Raw genomic sequence first — 21,971 nt, forward strand, 5'->3', positions numbered from 1 at the left:
ACGATGATGATTGTTCAAGCCACTCCCACCGGTCACATGACTGGCAAGCCACTCCTACCTGGTCACATGACCATCAAGCCACATCCAGAAAATACACCACATCATAGTGTGGTAGTAAAAATTTTGGTTGCCCATTACTGGGTCAAATGTGTGACTCCACCTCCTGTAGACAAAGGGGATAGAATCCGAATAAAGGACCGTGATGGAAAGAAGCCCTTGCCAGGTTGAAGGTTTGGGCCATGGCAGCAGATTCTGCATTTCCTTTGAGTTTGCTTTCATTGTTGATCTAGTCCAGTGATGGCAAACCTTTTTTCCCTCCGGTGCCGAAAGAGCGTGTGCATGTTCTATCACCCATGCCGAGTGCCCACACCCATAATTCAATGCCTGGGGAGGGCGAAAACAGCTTCCCTCCTCCTGCCTGGAAGCCCTCTGGAGGCCAGAAACAGCCTGTTTCCCAAATTCTGGTGGGCCCAATAGGCTTGTGTTTCGTCCTCCCAGGATCCAAAGGCTTCCCTGGATCTGAGGGGAGGGTAAAAACGCCTTCTCTCATCCCCCCAGAGGCTCCCTGGAAGACAAAAATCCCCTCCCAGAGCCTTTGTGTGAGCCTAAAATCAGCTGGCCAGCACACATATATACATTGGAGCTGAACTAGGTCAATGGCGCCACATGCCAACTGCAGCACCCGTGCCATAGATTCGCCATCACTGGTCTTGTCTGAGTCCCTGTGAGCCAATGTCTCCTTTGCATTCAGAGTTATGGGTAAGGTGATCCTCCCTTCTTCTAGAGGTCACATCATCGCTTCCTCAAGCAGAAATTTTTGGCTTCAAGCAAGGTTAATGCCTCCCAGGAGCTCAAATGAATCGTGTTTCTAAAAAGAACAGCTTCAGGCATTTGTTGCAGTAAATAGAAATTAAATACTTTCTAAACCTTTTGACTTCCCTCAAAAAGAGCAGAAGGCTGCGTGGTAGCTGAAAAGGAGAAGTGCCAAAGCGGCCTCCCCTTGCATTGTTCCTTTTTTGAAGTCCCCAAAGCACCACATCAAAGGCAGCTCTCCGAAAGAGCCTCTGTTAGCGTTTCCGAGGGCTCGCAGTGATGCAGGGTGCTTAGTAACCATCCGAGCCTCCCGGTGATGTGTTTTCCTTCCTAGCAACTGCCCTGTTCCTGGAGACAGCAGGCCTCCGGTCCCCAAGCACTGCTCGGCTGCAGTCCAGGGTGGAGGGGGCCAGGTCCCACACAATACACACATACACACATCCATCCCACGTAAGGAGGAAAAGGGATAGGCAGTTAAACCAGCAGCATCTAAAACCATTCTGGCTCTGAAGCTGTTGTGGATTATTGTAGCATCCTTAGACAGGGAAGCCTTTTGGAAGGATGGAGCAAATCCCGAGGGTGGATAGAAAGACGAGATGAAGAGCTCCAAAGAGGTGAGTCTGTAATGGCTGCTTCCTTGTTCTTGGCTTGGGTTTGTTTTGGGGGTTTTTTGGGGTGATGCTTTCCATGATAAATTCATCTGTGCTCATTTGACGTCAGGCTTTTGAGTCAAAGATACTTGCTTAAGACTAGATTCTGGAAAAGTAGTGAAGGACGGCCTTCAGCGGGGAAGAGAAGGCAGTTTTTTAAAAAAAATTATTACAAACAACACACCTTTCTCTCTGTACTCTGAGCCTTCCAATTAATGAATTCCTCCTACCTTGTGTGATGTCGAAGCACCATTTCCATGTTTTGTGAGAAGGCCAGATAAACAGAACTCAGGTTGTCTGATGCTTCGTTGATGGTCTTTGCCTAGAGATCTCCAGAAGGAATTCTCCTTCCACATCTGTGAGATTTCACTGTGATAGGCAAGACCCAAAAGAGAGAGGAGAGCCTCCTCCACCTCCTCTCACCCCATTTGATTCTTTTTACATCAGGATGTAAAAAGGAGCATTTGCTGCATACTCAAACTTCACGTGCAACTGCAAAATGTATCTCCCCCACACCCTGGTTTATTCCTCTGTTGATTTAGACCATGCCTGTACGCGGCACAGAGTGGGCAGCTCACCTGAATGGCCGCTAGGTTTGCAACTTCAGCAAGCTTAATAACCAAGCAAATAACCTTCGTGGCAGTGCCAGGAGTAAGGCTGGCGATGATATTCAGGTAGTTCTGGTTTGTGGTGCCCTCCATTTGAAGGTCTTGGCTAAGTTGGCTAAATGTCCAGAGATACTTTACTAGAAGATCCCTTAACTCCTCCACTCGCAACAGAATCCCCTACGCAACTAGACTTACAATCCTAGGTTTAGAAAACTTAGAACTATGTTGCCTTAAACATGACCTAAGCATAGCCCATAAAATCATCTGTTACAATGTCTTTCATGTCAAAAACTACTACAGCTTCAACCACAACACTTGAGCACACAACAGATACCAACTTAAAGTAAACTGCTCTAAACTCGACTTTAGTAACCGAGTAGTTGATGCATGGAATTTACTCCCAGACTCTGTAGTATCATCACTTAACCCCCAAAACTTCACCCTTCAACTCTTCCACTGTTGATCTCTCCCAATTCCTAAGAGTAAGTGCACCAGGGTACCTTCTGTCCCCTGTCCTAATGTTTCTCTTTTACTAATACCATGTATGTAAATATTATTTTATTTTTGTATACCATCAATACGTACTCGACAAAACAATAAAATAAAATAAATAAATAAAATAAAGTTGAACTGTGTGAATGCTGCAGTCAGATCCAGAGGACCTCAAATTGTAAGATTCCATTGTGACTTTCCATCTCATCCCAATGATTTGGTTTTTGTCCCAGGGAAGCTTCAAGTGGTGGCACATCAGGGCAACTGGCTTCAGCAAAAGTTGAGGCAAGAAGAGACATTGCAAATCCCGTAATTCAGGTTGGTGTCTGTTTATGTATTTCTGTGTCTATTCATTTATTTATCCTCTCAATGATTAGTTTCCCAATAATAAAACTGCTCTTTTTGTTAGGAATTATTGTTATTGTTACTGTTGTTACTGTTGTTGTTGTTGTTATTAATAATAATAATACTTTTATGCCGTCCCTCTCTGAGGTCTCAGGACGACTTACAACATATAATAAACAATTTACAGTATCTTAGATCCAATTAATTAATTTAAAGTCTAAAAACCCAAAAACCCATAAAAAACAGTCATTCCATTAGCATTCTCTCAACACATTCATTGGCCAAGGGGCAAGAATGTAATGGCCCCAAGCCTGGTGGCATAAGTGAGTCTTAAGACTCTTACAGAAGGCGAGGAGGGTGGGGACAGTATGAATCTCTGGGGGGAGCAGATTCCAGAGGGCCGGGCCCCCCACAGAGAAGGCTCTTCCCGTAGGTCCTGCCAAACGACATTGTCTAGTAGTTGACGGGACCTGGAGAAGGCTGACTCTATGGCACCTAACCGGTCGCTGGGATTCATGCGGCAGAAGGCGGTCCTAGTGGTAATCTGGTCTGATGCCATGTAAGTCATAACCAACACTTTGAATTGAGTCCAGAAACTGATTGGTAGCCAGTACAGACCACCGAGTGTTGGAGAGATATGTACGTGACTGGGCAAGACCATGACTGCTCGCGCGGCTTCATTCTGCAGTATATAACAATAATAAATTTTTAAAACTGCTCTTATTGTTAGGAAATATTTTGTAACTCTCAACTGAAATGAACTTTCCTATAATTGAAATTATAGGAAATATTATATGAATACTACTATTACGATTAATATCGCAAATCATTGTTGGAAGAACTTTTTGTACAGGGCCGTCAGAGCCTTTGGATTCAGACTGTTTTGGCCTGAGAAAGGTTGGGGCCTTTCATGGGCGGATCTTCTGCTAACTTTGTTTTGTTCAAACAGAAGGATCTCCACAAAACCATATTTAGTTCAAGCCTTACAGCCATTTGGATATAGGCTATATACATAAATCACATTAAACCTGTTTGTTGAATTGATAGAGAGCTAAGTCACAAGACATGGTTTATAGTCAAGAGAGATAAGTTTGCACGTTAGGATAAAACTAAGGTAGACAAACCACATTCTTGCATTATTGTGTAGTGCAGTGGTGGTGAACCTTTTCTTCCTTGGGTGCCGAAAGAGCATGCGTGCACACTATCACGCATGCGCAAGTGCCCACACCCATAATTCAATGCCTGGGAGGTTGAAAACAGCTTCCCCTACACTCCAGAGGCCCTCTGGAGGCTGGAAACAGCCTTTTTCTCAATTTCTGGTGGGCCCAGTAGGCTCGTATTTTGCCCTTCTCAGGCTCCGAAAGCTTCCTGGAGCTGGGGGAGGGTAAAAAGGCTCTCCCCATTCCCCCAGAGCCTCTCTGTAAGGCAAAAACACCCTCCCAGAGCCTCTGCACAAGCCAAAAATCAGCTGGCTGGCACACACATGCACACTGGAGCTAAGCTAGGGCAACAGCTCACGTACCAGCAGATATTGCTCCGCGTGCCACCTGTGGCACCCATGCCACAGTTCGCCATTACTGGTGTACTGTAATGTGATATTTAGCTAATTAAATATGCTGCTTTTAATAATTCTCCCATTGTTTAATAAAGCTGTGTAGAGATCCCGTAGCGAATGCACATATTTGGTGGATTGATGGGCCAATTGAAAGCATAGTTATTCATCAATTACAACTTATATAATAGATAAATAATTCAATGGAATAAAAGTTGCTTCCAAAATCTTTATAGTCTATGTTAAAGAAATCAGCACTCCTGCTAATTTGGGGTGGTGGGATTCATTTCCATGTTAATGTTCTCTAGAATAATGTTTGTTTGTTTTCAGAGGAAGGAGGCAGCTGCTGCTTCCGCCCCTTTAGTGGCACCTGCAGGTTCTGTGCACCTCAACAAAGATTATCTGGTCCCTTTCCATGCAGGGCAGCACCGCAAGCCCATCTTTCCACCAGGTGGGTCGCTGGGTCCTCTCCTAGGGAGTTGCAGGGCAGCATTTGGGGCACAGAAGCTAACAGAAGCTGCAGGGCTTGGTCAAAAAAAAGTTCATGCCCTCTGCTGGTGCAATTGGTGCACATTAGAAACAATGGGGGAAATTCAGGGGTGGGCTGCTGCCCGGACCGGGGGGGGGGGGGCAGAACGCAGTGGGTAGCGAAAATGGAGCTCCACCCCAGAGCACCCAATTTGCACCGAAAGATGTTGAAAGGCAGCCTCTGCGATCTTCCCAAAAATGCTTAAGATCCCCAAAACCGGCGATTCTGCTACAAACAAAAGTGTCTAGGAAAAGTATAAGGAGACAAAATCTGGAATTAATTCTATGTGATCTGGGTTTCTGTCTCCCCCTCTTTTCTGAATGGCTATCATGTTCTCTAGAACAGAGGTCTTCAGAGATGGCTGGAGAATTCTGGAGTTGAAATTCACAAGGCTCAATGTTGCCCAGTTTGGGGACCCCTGCTCTAGAAAAATAAAATGAATAATGGTTGAAACCGAATGTTTTGCCAGAAACCTTGATTTTATTTGGTAGTCGGGTTAAGACTGTTATGTGGAATGGAGCATTTTGGGGTGTTCATTTAGGCTGTGAAAGTAGCAAGGAACAGTTTAGATTGTTGCCTTTGAGTAAGTGATTATTTTGTGAGTGGCCATTTTTGTCATGAAGGCACCCTTATAACAATGCTCAAAATGTGCTTTCAAAATTCTAAGAGATGTTTCCGTCATTTTACTGTTCTATAGCTGCTCATTTCTAGAATGTAGGTGAATTTGATGACCTGCTTGTTTTGAGTCCATTGATATGGGGATTGTTTTGAGGTTCTTGGAAAATCCTTGGTCAAGTCACATGATTGTCACCTGGTCACATGGCCGGCAAGCCACTCCTACCTGATGGTCTCCTACGACCATCAAGCCACACCCACAAAATAAGCCATGCCCACAGTGTGCTAGTAAAAAAAAAAATGGTAGCCCTTCACTGAGGAGACTGATCAGGCAATGCAGCAGCCATCTTGAGTTTTTTGCTCCCAACCTACGGAGAGGCCTAGAAAAGAGGGTTAAAGAACTATAAAAATGAATGGATACTTCAGATTTGCTTACAAATGAAAACTGCTCCATGGCAATGTTTTCAACCCACTCATATCCCCCGCCCCCAATTATTTGGGTCTCTGAGGACTATAAGGGGTGTCATAAACCAGTGACACCCTCAGAAATTCCACAGGCCAAAGTTCAGCATTTAGCCTCTGCCTTTTTTCTTGTTTTCTTTTGCACTGAGGGTCAGTGATGGTTTGGAGGGGAGTTAAAGATGTATGTAAAAAAAAAATCAAATATATTTATTTATTTTTATTTATTTATTTTGTCCAAAACACAATAGTACACAATGAAGGTTATAGAAGACACACTCGAAGTAAAATATATCAAAGAAATAATAGAAGAGAAAATATAGGAATAAAATATATCAATGAGAGAATAAAAGAAAAGATATAGGGATAGAAGAGAAGATACAGGAGATATAGGAGAGACAATAGGACAGGGGACAGAAGTTGCTACCGGTACAGTAGAGCAGTGTTTCCCAACCTTAGCAACTTGAAGATATCTGGACTTCAACTCCCAGAATTGTGTTCCAACTCATCCTGCCTGCTGCCCACCTCTGTGTTTATATACATACAACATGCATAGTTCCCTCTAAGCTGAGCAGTGAGCAATCGCTCACTTAAAAATCATCATCAACTCAGAGTTTTCAAAACCTGCCCAGAAGCCGAAAGGGAAATTTTATTATTATTTCTGTGCCGCCCAGTCCCAAAGGGACTGCCGCTCAGACACTATACTTTTCCGCCCACCCCCCAAAAAATTAGAGGGAACACTGACAACATGTATTTATTTATTTATATATTTGCTTCTGCGCATGTGCAGAAGCAAAAGCACTCAAGAAAACTGAAGCTGCGCAAGCCAGTAGCGGCATTATTGGCAATCTGCCCTGGTCATATGCTAGTTTTAATGGCAAATACTGCTCTGGAAAAGGCTCTTTTGGTGCTGAATTTGGGTGTGGGCATCAAGGCCCCGTTCTCTTGGGGAGATTTATTTATTTATTTATTTATTTATTTATTTATTTATTTATTTATTTATTTATTAATTTATTAATTTATTTATTTATTTATTAATTAATTAATTTATTTATTTATTTATTTATTTAATGGATTTCCATGCTGCCTCTCTTTGAAGACACGGGGCAGTTTACAACATATAAAAACAGTAAATTACAATAAAATTAATCCAATTAAATTTAACGTTAATTGTATTAAAAATAAACCACACCCATTCTTACAGCAATCAAAGAATCATTCGTTGGCCAGGGGCTGAGATCTAATCGGCCCAAACCTGACGACATAAGTGAGTCTCTTGAGGAAGGCAAGGAGGGTGGGGGCAGTGCGAATCTCCAGGGGGAGCTGATTCCAAAAAGCTAGGGCTCCCACAGAGAAGGCTCTTCCTTTAAGCTCCGCCAAGCGACATTGTCTAGTAATTGACGATACTCAGAGAAGGCCGACTCTGTGGGACCTGACCGGTCCCTGGGACTCATGTGGCAGTAGGATTCATGAGTTCTCACCGGCTGAGCCTTCCCCTTTGGCCAAGAAAGGGCCTCCCTGAGGGTGGAGTGTTGCCCCTCCTCACTGGCCGATTGTGTGTTTCTTCTTGCAGTTCCCAGCCCCACCCACCTCGCCCTGAAGCTCCGGGCTCCCTAGTGCCGCCATGTCCAGGCCCACCCGCGCTGTGGAGCTGCTTCGCCTGGTGCCCAAGAAGCCGCGCCATCGTCTGCATGCCTCCCTTTCCTGCTCAGCCGCCGTGGAAGAGCTGCCCAATGTCCCCAGCTACCACAGCTCTGCTCCTCCCTCCCACATACCCATCCTCATCCCTAGGAAACCGAAGGCTGGCCTGAGCAACCCCAGTTTCCGGAAGGAAGAAGCTTCCTGCTTGGGCATCGGGGGTAACGTAGCACCTGCCGATTTTAGTGCTTGCGACTTTCCTGCCTGACATTCTGCACTTTGGGGTTTAGTTCCAAATAGGGCGTCATTTCCAGAGGGAGCAATGCACGTCGCCTCCAAAATGTAGAAGAAATGTGCACAATTTGGGGGGCAGGCATTAAGTGATACAGGAATGAGAAGGAATTAATTCAGTGATGGCGAACCTTTTTTTCCCTCAGGTGCCGAAAGAGCGTGCGTGTGTGTTATTGCGCATGCACGAGTGCCCGCACCCATAATTCAGTGCCTGGGGAGGAACAGTTTCCCCCATCCCCAGGAGACCCTCTGAAAATGACCTGTTTCCCAACTTGTGGGCCCAATAGGCTCATGTTTCAGCCTCCCCCATCTCCATCTCTGGAAGCCAATAATGATGATGATGATGATGATATTATTATTATTATTATTATTATTATTATTATTATTATTATTATTATTATTTATTAGATTTGTATGGTGCTCTTCTCCGAAGACTCCGAAAAATGCCCTACCAGATCCTCTGTGCGATCCAAAAATCAGCTGGCTGGCACACACATGCACGTTGGAGCTCAGCTAGGGCAATGGCTTGCATGCCAGCAGATATGGCTCTGCATGCCACTTGTAGCACCCGTGCCATAGGTTCGCCGTCACTGGATTAATCCATTTCTCAGGACTCCTGAAGCCAGAAGGTTTGCAACTCTGAGACAAGATGTTAAGGAAAGACTATAGGGGGAAAGCAGTTTGGCGATAATGTCAAAAATAAATAAAATAAACCAACCTAAACGTTGCATCAATTTCAGAAAGGGACGCCAACCCTAGATTAAATCTAGGTAGAGATTCAGATGTTATTCGCATTTAATAGTCATTTTATCATTATCTGGAAATAAAATATGTTCAAGCCACCATGGGGTTTTGCAAAGTGTGTTCAAATGGTGGCTAAGACAACAAATATAATGAATAAGAAATAACTTCAATATGAATTTGTGGAACCTCGGCTAACAACCACAATCCATTCTGGAATGTTGGTTGTTAGCCAAAATGTTTGGTATCCGAAACAATTTTCCCCATAAGAAATAAAGGAAATGCATTTAATTGGTTCCCAGCCTTTATTTCTTATGGGGAAAGTGGATCCCTCGTTTATAGCGGGTGTTCCGTTCCAGGACCACCCACGATAAAGATTTTTTTCTCTCTGCCCCCCCCATCCCCCCCCCCATCTCTCTACCTCTTTACCTCTTGTCTCTCTGCCTTTGTCTCCTTGGCAGGCAGGCGCTGAGTTTGCTGGTCCCAGGGGGGCTTCTCTTTGAGGACAGCACCGGTGGCGGCTCCGGTGGTGGCTCCGGCGGTGGCTCCGGTGGCTTCTTTTTGAGGACAGTGGCGGCGGCGGTAACTGCTGAGGCAGCTCTGGCAGCTTCCTTTTAAGGAGCAGCAGTGCCGGGAACATCACGTCCATGCCCAGGCCCCCAGGCCCCCACCGCCGCCACCACTGTCCTCAAAGAGAAGCCCCCCTGGACCAGCAAACTCAGTGCCTGCCTTGTCATAGCCAAAGCAATGCTTTGCTGCTCCCCTGGCGAGGAGACGAAGGCAGAGAGGCAAGAGGTAAAGAGGTAAGGAGATAACAAATAAACAAATTGGGTGTAACATTTCGAAATAACAACCAAAATTTTTTGTTCAGTATCCAAATTTTTGTTCGGTATCCGAATTTTTGTTCGGTATCCGAATTTTTGTTTGGTATCCGGTGCAAAGTTTTGACAAAACTTTTGGTTGTTATCCGAAATGTTCACTATCCAAGGCGTTCGTTAACCACGGTTCCACTGTACAAGTATGACAATAACAATAAGTTAGCCAATACTAAATCATAAATACATGGTGAAAGATTCTAGAGAAGCATCATCTAATAGCATATGGGATATCTTGCTTATGAAAATAATAGCAACATCTGATTTCACTATTCGCTAATAGATATTTTATAAAAATTCTGATGCCTTCCAAAGATGACTTGAATTTTCTTCAGAAAATAATCTAGAAACAAGGGTTACTTTTTTCAGTTACCTCAGTTACTGAGGTAACTGAGCAAAACAGAGGAAGCTGCTAGAGATTTTTGATTATAACCTACAGTCACGTTTTTGAGCATTTTTGGAATTTGCTTGAGGTCAAGAACCCGTATTGTCAGTAACCTGCTTTTCTTTCCTGCCCAAGGACAACCAACAGACAAATATCCTACGGTGAAGTTTCCAAAGGTGAATTCTGGCTCTTCCAGGTTGCCAATACCTGCCTCCCAAGCTCGGCCATCAGCCCCAAAGAACTTGCACACTCTCGCTGTACCACCTACGCCAAGGGCTCCCAAGAGGTATGAAGCCTGTGCCTATGCAGAATTTGGTATTCTGTGAGAATCTGGACCTCGGCCTGAATTATACTTTTGTTATTACCTAGCTCTATTGTCCCACCAGATCCTCACTAAATATACAGTATACAGTGGTATCTCCACTTAAGAACTTAATTCATTCCGTGACCAGGTTCTTAAGTGGACTCATTGCTCCGGAAATTGCGGGTTGCGAGTCACTCTTGATGAAGTTGGACCTAGGGGTTCAGGTGGGCTTATTTCTCACGTACCTGCCTCCCAGCTGCTTGTCAAAAGCCCTGCCTGTGCTACTCGAGGAGGTAGCCGGGTTGGTGGTGGAGTTCCCCAGACTTATTGTCTTGGGGGACTTCAACCTGCCGTCACTCGGCGAAACCTCTGGGTTGGCACAGGAGTTCATGGCCACCATGACAGCCATGGACCTGACTCAAGTAGTACGGGGTCCGACTCATGAGGGGGGGCACGCACCCGACATGGTATTCCTTTCCGAGCAACTGAGTAATGGTCTGAGACTAAGGGGCTTAGAAGCAGTGCCTTTGTCATGGTCAGACCATTTTCTACTACGGCTTGACTTCCTGGCTCCAATCCTTCCCCGCAGGGAGGCGGAACCAATTAAGATGTTCCGCCCCAGACGCCTGATGGACCCAGAGGGCTTTCAGACGGCGCTTGGGGTTATACCAGAGGCACTTGTCCACAGTTCGGCAGAGTCTCTTGCGAAAGCCTAGAACGAGGCTGCAGCAGAGGCCCTTGACCGGATTGCGCCTTTGCGACCTCTCCGTGGCGCTAGACCCCGTAGAGCTCCATGGTTCAACGAGGAGCTCCGGGAGTTGAAACGCCAGAAGAGACGTCTAGAGAAGCGATGGAGGAAGAGTAGGTCTGAATCTGATCGAACACTTGTAAGAGCTTTTATTAAGACTTACAAAGTGGCGCTCAAGGCGGCAAGATGCGCGTACCATGCCGCCTTGATTGCATCAGCGGAATCCCGCCCGGCCGCTCTGTTTAGGGTGACCCGCTCCCTTCTTAATCAGGGGAGAGTTGGGGAGCCCTTGCAGAGTAGTGCCGAGGACTTTAACTCGTTTTTCGCTGATAAAGTCGCTCGGATTCGGGCCGATCTCGACTCCAATTGTATAGCAGAGTCGACTGACAACGAGTCAGTCGAGGTGACTGGGGCACGTACTTGTCCACCTGTCTGGGAAGAGTTTGATCTGGTGACACCTGATGAAGTGGACAAGGCCATTGGAGCTGTGAGTTCCGCCACCTGTTTACTGGATCCGTGTCCCTCCTGGTTGGTCTCGGCCAGCAGGGAGGTGACACGGAGCTGGGCCCAGGAGATTACCAACGCTTCCTTGGGGAGGGGAGTTTTTCCATCACTCTATAAAGAAGCGCTTGTGCGCCCCCTCCTCAAGAAGCCCTCCCTGGACCCAGCTGTGCTTAATAACTACCGTCCAGTCTCCAACCTTCCCTTTATGGGGAAGGTTGTTGAGAAGGTGGTGGCACTCCAGCTCCAGCGGTCCTTGGAAGAAGCCGATTATCTAGGTCCCCAGCAGTCGGGTTTCAGGCCCGGTTACAGCACGGAAACCGCTTTGGTCGCGTTGATGGATGATCTCTGGCGGGCCCGGGACAGGGGTTTATCCTCTGTCCTGGTGCTCCTTGACCTCTCAGCGGCTTTCGATACCATCGACCATGGTATCCTTCTGCGCCGGCTGGAGGGGTTGGGAGTGGGAGGCACTGTTCTTCAGTGGTTCTCCTCCTACCTCTCTGGCCGGTTGCAGTCGGTGTTAGTGGGGGGACAGAGGTCGACTCCTAGGTCTCTCCCTTGTGGGGTGCCTCAGGGGTCAGTCCTCTCCCCCCTGCTATTTAACATCTACATGAAACCGCTGGGTGAGATCATCCAAGGGCATGGGGTGAGGTATCATCAATATGCCGATGATACCCAGCTTTACATCTCCACCCCATGCCCAGTCAACGAAGCGGTGGAAGTGATGTGCCGGTGCCTGGAGGCTGTTGGGGCCTGGATGGGTGTCAACAGACTCAAACTCAACCCGGATAAGACGGAGTGGCTGTGGGTTTTGCCTCCCAAGGACAACTCCATCTGTCCGTCCATTACCCTGGGGGGGGAATTATTGACCCCCTCAGAGAGGGTCCGCAACTTGGGCGTCCTCCTCGATCCACAGCTCACATTAGAACAACATCTCGCAGCTGTGGCGAGGGGGACGTTTGCCCAGGTTCGCCTGGTGCACCAGTTGCGGCCCTATCTGGACCGGGACTCACTGCTCACAGTCACTCATGCCCTCATCACCTAGAGGTTCGACTACTGTAATGCTCTCTACATGGGGCTACCTTTGAAAAGTGTTCGGAAACTCCAGATCGTGCAGAATGCAGCTGCGAGAGCAGTCATGGGCTTACCCAGGTATGCCCATGTTTCACCATCACTCCGCAGTCTGCACTGGCTGCTGATCAGTTTCCGGTCACAATTCAAAGTGTTGGTTATGACCTTTAAAGCCCTTCATGGCACTGGACCAGAATATCTCCGAGACCGCCTCCTGCCGCACGAATCCCAGCGACCAATTAGGTCCCACAGAGTGGGCCTTCTCCGGGTCCCGTCAACTAAGCAATGTCGGTTGGCGGGCCCCAGGGGAAGAGCCTTCTCTGTGGCGGCACCGGCCCTCTGGAACCAACTCCCCCCGGAGATTAGAACTGCCCCTACTCTTCCTGCCTTCCGCAAACTTCTTAAAACCCACCTTTGCCGTCAGGCATGGGGGAATTGAAACATCCCCCCCCCCTGGGCACGTTGAATTTATATATGGTATGCTTGTGTGTGAGTCTGTTAGTTTGTGGGGTTTTTTAAATCTTTAAAATTTTAAATTGTTGATTACTTATGATTTGTCTTTTACATGTTGTGAGCCGCCCCGAGTCTTCGGAGAGGGGCGGCATACAAATCCAAGTAATAAATAAATAAATAAAATAAAAGTTTGTAAGTAGAAGCAATTTTTCCCATAAGAATCAATGTAAAAGCAAATTATTATTATTATTATTATTATTATTATTATTATTATTATTATTATATAGTGTAGTATAGAATAGAATAGAATAGAATAGAATTTTATTGGCCGTGTGATTGGACACACAAGGAATTTGCCTTTAGTGCATATGCTCTCAGCGTACATAAAAGAAAAAGATACATTTGTCAAGAATCATGTGGTACAGCACTTAATGATTGTCATAGGGGTCAAATAATAATAACAATAATAACAATAATAATATTTGTATGCCGCCCCTCTCCAAAGACTCCGAAGAATAATGCATGCAAACCCATTAGGAAAGAAATAAAAGCCTGGAATTTGGGTGGGAGGAGGAGCAGGAAGAAGAGGAGGAGGACAGTGGTTTATTCCCTCTCCAAGCACCCAGAGAAAGGAAAACGCTCCGTTCGCTCTGGGCTGCCAAAGCCTCCTTAAGCACCACCAAAAGGCTCCTCTGGAAGCCCAGAAAAGCCCAAGATGGACGGGAATTAAGGGGGGAATGGCAGGAAACTGGCCAGGCCTGTGTGCCACTCTCAAATTTCCTGGGAAATTTTTCCGGGCTCGGGTTCTTAAGTAGAAAATGGTTCTTAAGAAGAGGCAAAAAAATCTTGAACACCAGGTTCTTATCTAGAAAAGTTCTTAAGTAGAGGCATTCTTAGGTAGAGGTACCACTATATATCTCTTCAACTCCTGTCAGGAGTTTCTGGAACTGATTTAGCAAATTTTGGGACCATTTCCTTAGAACTAGCAGATCCCAGCTAAACTTTGCAGAACTACCTGGATCCTTGCCAAGGTAAAGCTAGATAATGTTAGGCTTCCAACTGGGACTCAGCAAACAGGAGTCTCCAAATAATTAACCCTTAATTTGGTTGTAGACAGTGCTGGGCTCCTATGGGTACGGTCAGGTAAACAGAAGCGATAGAAAAAAATTGATTCTTTTTTTCCCTTCTGGGCTCTGGGTATGTTTTTCCTATCGCAGTAAATGAGGCTGAATGTGTTTCATTTGAGAAGAGCTGTGCGTACAGTTTATATAGTCTATAATGTATATTTGTTGGTGCCTGTGTGTAATACGTATGTACACAGAGGGCATATACATATAGAATTTAATAGTATATTTTGGATGTTCAGTAATAGTAAATACAGAGGGAAATTGTAGCTCTTTGAGGTGAGGAGTGGCCAGGCACCCTAACTCTTGATGTGAGTGACATCAAGTTGGCCACCTTTAAGCCAGTCACATGATCTTTAAGCCACCCCTGGTCACATGACCGGCAATCCACTACCGCTTGGTCACATGACTGGCAAGCCACACCCACAAAATAAGCCAGGCTCACAGTGTAGTTGTAAAAATTTTTGCAGCCCTTCACTGGTGGTAAATGAGACTAGTAGAAAAGTTTCACACATGACTGTTAGTATGTCTCGGTGTGAAATTTTCAACACACATTAAGCAGAGTTGTTGTGGGTTAGTCAAACAATGACTCAGACTTAGTATCAATGTATATACAACAATATTATTATTTACAAATATACAGAATCAACAATACAATACTCTAATAGTTCACAAACCACGCACACAGCAAGAATACAGCTCACGGCAAAATATATCTCTGACAAAGTAACTCCCACTCAAAGGGAACGGTGTTGGCGCCCTCTTATGGCCAACTTAACAAATGCTTGCTTGACCCCTAGATGATCATGGCTGACTAAGATGTATTTTCCCAGCATGTTTCGTTTTGCTTCTTCTCTTCCTAGTCTTCATCCCCCCCCCACAACACCACCCCGATTCTTCTGACCTAGGCAGGCTGGCTCAGCTTTTACAGATAGAAATCTTCTCTGTCTCATAGAATGAGCTGCTTGTCCTCATTTACCACACTTCTTGTACCCAGTTTAATTACTCTTTTTCCTGCCTTTCCCTTGATACGAGCAGCCCTTTCGCCTTGGGCTTCTCAGCCTTGGAGCTGTTACGCAACAGTTCTGTTTGTCCTGGCAAAGATAACAATTGTACTTTGATGCCTCTTGCAAAATTATTCTTAGTTCCCCTTCCTATTCACAGCCCTGAATTTGTCCACTGGTCTCTAATGACCGAAGAAGGCAAATGTGGCAGGATCCAATCTGAGTCGGTCACCAGAGCTTTCGGGCTCTTGCTGGACCTCATCCACAGGAAACTTAATATCTAGGATGTGTGCACTAGGCTGTTCTAGGTGTGGCATTTTTGTGGTTGTGTGTGGCTTTTAGTTGTTGATTGAGGTATTGATGGAAGCAGGAGTGAGCTGCTGCCCAGACAAGGAGGAACGCAGTGGTGTAGCGAAAATGGAGCTCCACCCCAGATTGCACTGAAAGATGATGAAAAATAATGCAGGGTGTCCTGTATAAGCCACGCCCACAGTGTGGTAGTAAAAAGTTTGGTAGCCCTTCACTGGATGGAAGCTTATAAAGTCTTTCATTGTTGTTTCCTTGTACTGTTGCTCCCTCAGTTCTAAAATCCTTGGTAAGCTGGTGGTAAATCAGCACGCCTATGGACTGATAAAGGGCTGGTTTATCCCTAAGTTACCAGGTACCTAGGAGCCGAGGACTTGGGGCGGCTTACAAGATATAAAACATCAGAAAACAGTAGCTAAATCCAATTGATTAAAAACTAAACGATCAATCTAAAATCCCTAATTATACTAAAAATCAGTCATACCCATTTGTCAGCCAGGGGGCCTAAGATCTAATCGTCCCAATCCTGGCAGCATATATGATTCTTTAGACTCTTGCGGAAGGCAAGGTGGGTGGGGACAATATGAATCTCCGGGGGGAGCTGATTCCAAAGGGCCGGGCCCCCCACAGAGAAGGCTCCTCCCCTAAGTCCAGCCAAGCGACATTGGCTAGTTGACGGAACCTGGAACTGAGGACACAGCAGCACAAGGAAACAAAAATCAAAGCTTAATAGCCAACCATCATCTTCTCCTAGATGTTTCTCAAATAGTGGGGCGGTCCCCCCTGGGGTGGTGGTGTGTGGAGTGATGATGGGGGGTGCATGTGACCACGGGGAACATGCTTTTTTTCTGCAGGGAGTAGGGGTTTTTTTGCACCGAACCATAGCACACAGCACAACATAGGAGTTATGAAGTGCATATAACAAACCGTTAAGAGACACCATGGAAAAATATTTCACAGGGATGAAAAGAAAGGAAGAAATAGACGGAGATAACGAGACAAACGTAAAAAGCTAAGATGAGGAAATATGACGAAGTGTATGTAGTGCTTGATTATGGTGGGAGACAAGAAAAGACCGATACGTTTACCCTGTCTAAAAATGTTGGCAGCGGATAGCTTCAAGCCAAATAAATTAAGGTGTCACTTAAACACATTACACCCCAATCATGCTGATAAGCCGCTTGAGATTTTTCAGTAAAAACGTGCTGAATATTGCAAACAATCGTCCCGGCAGAGAGTTTGGGGGGCCCCCCGCAAAATTACTTCTTCCGGGGGGGCGCAACAGGAAATAATTGAGAAGCACAGAGGGGGGGGGAGGTTCCCTGAAGATAGGCTTCAGCATGAGTCTGAAAACTTGGAAGAACCAACCTCTTCTCCCCGTGACTGACTCCGGTTGGGTCCTGTAACTCGTCTCTAAAGTCAACTACATCCCCCCATGTTTAATTTCTTCCTTCTGCATGAGAGTTGCTTTGTTGAGGGTTTTCTTTTTTTCATTACTTCATCAAATCTCAATGCTATTTGGTTAATGCAATTAATGGATATGAATAGCAGTCTGAATGGATTATTTAGAGCAGTGTTTCCCAACCTTGGCAACTTGAAGATATTTGGACTTCAACTCCCAGAATTCCCCAGCCAGCAAATGCTGGCTGGGGAATTCTGGGAGTTGAAGTCCAAATATATTCAAGTTGCCAAGGTTGGGAAACGCTGATTTAGAGTATCTTTCTCCAGCAGAATCCAAGCATCATTCATTGGGCAGTATCTTAATCTTACTCCTTTGAGTACTCAGATACTAGATACCAATTACTGTGCTGTGCTTTGTTTTTCCAAATTCTTTCCCCACCTTAGGAGGAAATCCTCTTCCCAGGAAGTAAATGTGGAAGAGCTGAGACTGTCCCCACTCAATGCCTGGCCAGACCAGACCAGTCCACAGGAAGAACCCAGCAGGTAAAATCCCAAAGCCTCCTACCACAGCAAACTTCTCCCAGGTCATTGCTGCAAGATTGGATGGAGACCGCATGAATGGCCTGTCATCACTTACCCATAAACGACCGGGTGATAGTTGGGTCAGACTTCAACCTTTGGCCAGGACAGCATTGACCCCCTCAGAGAGGGTCCGCAACTGGGGTGTCCTCCTGGATCCACAGCTGAGCCTTGATCACCACCTCTCAACTGTGGCCAGGGGGACTTTTGCCCAGCTTTGCCTGGTTTACCAGTTGTGACCCTATCAGGAGGCTCTAAGCACAGTCACTCAGGCCCTCGTCACCGCCTGTCTCGATTATTGCAATGCGCTCTACATGGGGCTACCCTTGAAGAGTGTTTGGAGACTCCAAATTGTCCAGAATGCAGCTGCGCTAGCTGTCATGGGTGTTTCTCAATACACTCATATAACACCTATTCTCTGCGAGCTATACTGGCTTCCTATTAGTCTCCGGGAACAATTCAAGGTTATCACCTATACATGGCTCAGGGCCAGACTATTTACGCAAACGTCTCTTGCCACAGACCTCCCAGAGACCAATAAGAGCTCTCAGAGTTGGTCTCCTCCGGATCCTGTGGACTAAGTCACTAAGCAATACAGGTTGGTGGGGCCGCGGGGGAGGGCCTTTTCCGTTACTGCCCCGGTTCTGTGGAATCAGCTCCCCCACCCCCGATGTCCATACTGCTCTCACCTTACTGCCCTTCTGCAAGGCTATGAAGACCTGGCTTTGCCGGCAGGCCTGGGAGGTTGGGGGCATGAATCAAAACTCTCATGGCCAAATCGGGTTTTATTGTTTTAGATTGTACATTTGACTTCTTTTTATTGTTTTTCTATTTTATATTGTTGTAAGCCGCCCCGAGTCCTTCGGGATTGGGCGGCATAGAAATCGAATTAATTGAATGAATGAATGAATGAATGAATGAATGAATGAATAAATGAATAAATGAATAAATGAATAAATGAATAAATAAATAAATAAATTCCACTCTGCCCTCCTAAGGATGTCAGAGCCAGGGCTGCTGCAATTGCCTAATGGTCACCTGATAGAGGATACAGAAAAACTGAAGCCTATTTAATTATGGAGAAAAATAATGTCTGGGAAAAAAGAAAATCTACAAGGAATAGAATAGAGTAGAGGAGAATAGAATGAAATGGAATGGAAGGGAGTGGAGTGGAGTAGAATGAAATGGAATAGAGTAGAGCAGAGCAGAGCAGAGCAGAGTGGAGTAGAATTAAATGGAATGGAATGGAATGGAGTGGAGTGGAGTGGACTGGAGTGGAGTAGAATGGAATGGAATAGAGTAAAGTAGAATGGAGTAGAATGGAATGGTGTGGAGTGGAGTGGAGTAGAATGGAGTAGAATGGAATAGAATATAGTAGAGCAGAGTAGAGTAGAGTAAAATGGAATATAGTAGAGTAGAGTAGAGTTGAGTTCAGTAGAATGGAATGGAACAGAACAGAAATATTTGTTAGCCAAGTGTGATTGCACACACAAGGAATTTGTCTTTGGTTGCTCCACAGCTCACCCAGACGGGGCAGCTCAGCTGCCAGCCAGAGTAGTGCCGTCATCAATGATCGGCTGCAGGAACTGGTGCGGCTCTTCAAGGACCGAACGGAGAAAGTCAAAGAGAAGCTGACGGACCCTGATGCCTCCTCCGAGGATGAGACCCCTGCAGCCTGTGAGTGAGTCTGAGAGGCAATGGCTGGGACTCTCGTCTCCCAAGGGGCCCACAAGACAGTCTTGGCCTGCCAGCTGGGGTTTGCAGGGGGAACATTCAACTCGCAGGGGTAATGCAGCTCTGGCCTTGGCATATTGACATACTAGAGCCTAGGGTTAGGCAAAGTTGGCTCTTCTATGACATGTGGACTTCAACTCCCAGAATTCCTGAGCTAGCATGATTGGCTCAGGAATTCTGGGAGTTGAAGTCCATAAGTCACAGAAGAGCCAACTTTGCCTACCCCTGTAACTAGACCTTTATTTTATGCTGTGATATGGGATGCAGGAACCCAGCAGCTAAATTGTCTCCTGCCCTCCTGGACCGTCTGTGTCTGAATCTTCCTTCTGTTTGTTGTTGTTTTTAAGGGGAGATAATATTACAGTGGTACCTCTACTTAAGAACTTAATTCGTTCCGTGACCAGTTCTTAAGTAGAAGCAATTTTTCCCATAGGAATCAATGTAAAAGCAAATAATGCGTGCAAACCCATTAGGAAAGAAATAAAAGCTTGGAATTTGGTGGGAGGAGGAGAAGGAAGGAGAAGAGAAGGAAGACAGTCGCTGCCCAGAGCAAAGGGAGCGTTTCTTTTCTCTGAGCGCTGGCAGAGGTTTATTCCCTTTCCAAGCGCCCAGAGAAAGGAAAATGCTTCGTTTGCTCTGGATTGCCAAAGCCTCCTTAAGCGCCACTGAAAGGCTCCTCTGACAGCCCGGAAAAGCCCGATATGGCCAGGATTAAGGTGGGAATAGCAGGAAATTGGCCAGGCCTTCGTGCCACTCTCAAATTTCCTGGGAAATTTTTACAAGCTCGAGTTCTTAAGTGGAAAATGGTTCTTAAGAAGAAGGTTTTAAAGGTTTTAAATTGTACTGTTTCTTGTTGTGAGCCGCTCTGAGTCTCCAGAGAGGGGTGGCATACAAATCTAATAAATAAATAAAATAAATAAGAGGCAAAAAAATCTTGAACACCCGGTTCTTATCTAGAAAAGTTCTTAAGTAGAGGTAGCACTGTATTTTAGTAACGAAGCAAATGTCTTTCAGAACAGCTCCAGCATTTTTGAGGTTCCACCAACCCTGCACTCTTAGGGACAAGATATTCCAGCTGTAACCTGAAAAAAAAAGGCAATCCTGGTTGTTTGGGGGCCGGGGCGGCCAGTTAGGATTTGGGGCCAGGGACCAGCTGCAGTATGGGTTGTCTGTTCTGGGTGTTTCTGAACTTTCTCTCCGTTTGGCTCCAAATAATGGGCAGAACATTTTGTTTCGATTTCACCAATTTGATTTGTTCTCTCAGCTCCTTCCAAAGACAAAACCTCAGAGGAGAAAAGCAAAGAAGCCGAGGAAGATGGAGAGGGGCGTTTCCATGAAATCCTTTGTTGCCGGTTTAAGTATCGTCCCTTCCTCTGCCACACGAGGAAAGTCCAGTTCCCCAGCAGTATTGACCCTTCCTCCAGTAAGTAACAGGGAGGGCTTTGGACTGAAAAGGCTACTGCACTCCAAGAGAGAAAGGAAGGATGAGCAGGAGGGACTTTGAGAAAAGAATTATGGGAGAAACAGTGGCCGAACTGGGGGCAGAGTCAAAAGAGAAATCAGTCTAGAATCTCTATATAGCCACAAATAGACTAAGACCAACTCTCCTTGAATTCCATCAACCCATATCTAGTATCAAAGTAGTGCTAATCATGCCGATGCATAGATTCCTGTGCATAGGCATGAGCAATAAACCAGTTTAATTGGGAACTTCATGGTCTTTTGTGTCTGTGAGGAATGAAGACCTGTTGGAAATTCCCAGGAAACTTGATGGTCCACTCAAACAATTAGCTAATTCTTATCCCTTAAAATGCCAAATAATTTGTATGGACCCTTAAATACAGCAAGGCACTTCAGGTCTTTCAAAAGTGACATTTTAATTATTGCAAATATAGTCCAAAAAGTGGGGATACTCATAACCCATCACAGTGGTATTCTTGCAGTGTAGGTTAAATAGGTTAAGCTGCAAAGTGACTGTGTACAACCACCCATAAGCCTCTCTGAAGTTCCAAACACACTTCCCTGGAGGAAATTGGAAGCAAATGGTAAGGATTGTTTAGGGCTCCTCCTGAGAGCCCCACATCTCAGTAAGGTGTTTGACAAAATAGACCACAGCCTGCTTCTTCAAATGTGGGATAGAGAGTATCATCACCAGATGGATTCACAATTGGCTGACTAATTACTGTATTTTTGGAGTATAAATTGCACCTTTTTCCTCCCTAAAAGAGGCTGAAAATTTGGGTGCATCTTATACTCTGAATGTAGCTTTTTTTTTTAAGCTTCCTCCCCACAGCCCTAACTAAGTGCTAACAATCCCCAGCTCTTACATTGCAGGCTCTTTCATTATTACTATCTGCAAAGAATGTTTTCCAAGCCCTAAGTCTTTCCAGGATTTTTTTTCATTGCCTAACTTGCTCTGAATAAGTTTCTTTCCAGCCCCAACCAGGTGCTAATGATCTTCCCAGCTCTTACCTTGCAGGCTCTTTCATGGTTATTCTCTGCAAAGAAACCATATCTTTGTAGTTTTTTTTTCCATTGCTCCACTTGCTCTGAATGTTTCTTTCCAGCCCTAACCAGGTGCTAACAATGTTCCCAGCTCTTACTGGCTTGCAAGTTCTTTCACTGTTACTCTCTCCGAATAAGTTTTTTTTAAAGCCCTAACCAGGGGATAAAATAATGTGCTGAAGATGACCAGACTAAGGATGCTAGCCAGATGAATATCTGGAAAGCAGATTCTTTTCCCTATTTTTCTC

The 21,971-nt window shown here is 45.5% G+C and overlaps 2 protein-coding genes across 2 annotated transcripts in view; both read left to right on the top strand.

Moving 5' to 3' along the window:
• Positions 1–7,680, top strand: part of LOC139172502 (cyclic nucleotide-gated channel beta-1-like) — a 43,000-nt gene extending 35,320 nt beyond the window's left edge. The window contains exons 15-17 of the mRNA XM_070761651.1: positions 2,797–2,881; positions 4,791–4,911; positions 7,637–7,680. Of these exons, the coding sequence (XP_070617752.1) occupies positions 2,797–2,881; positions 4,791–4,911; positions 7,637–7,680 (250 nt within the window). The remainder of the gene's footprint in view (positions 1–2,796; positions 2,882–4,790; positions 4,912–7,636) is intronic.
• Positions 7,681–7,687: 7 nt separating this feature from the next.
• CNGB1 (cyclic nucleotide gated channel subunit beta 1) overlaps positions 7,688–21,971 on the top strand; it is a 40,497-nt gene continuing 26,213 nt past the window's right edge. Inside the window, exons 1-5 of the mRNA XM_070760639.1 lie at positions 7,688–7,922; positions 10,129–10,279; positions 17,350–17,448; positions 19,004–19,161; positions 20,483–20,641. Coding sequence (XP_070616740.1) covers positions 7,688–7,922; positions 10,129–10,279; positions 17,350–17,448; positions 19,004–19,161; positions 20,483–20,641 — 802 coding nt within the window. The remainder of the gene's footprint in view (positions 7,923–10,128; positions 10,280–17,349; positions 17,449–19,003; positions 19,162–20,482; positions 20,642–21,971) is intronic.

This window comes from Erythrolamprus reginae, chromosome 9, assembly GCF_031021105.1.
Source record: "Erythrolamprus reginae isolate rEryReg1 chromosome 9, rEryReg1.hap1, whole genome shotgun sequence".
Lineage (NCBI taxonomy): Eukaryota > Metazoa > Chordata > Lepidosauria > Squamata > Dipsadidae > Erythrolamprus > Erythrolamprus reginae.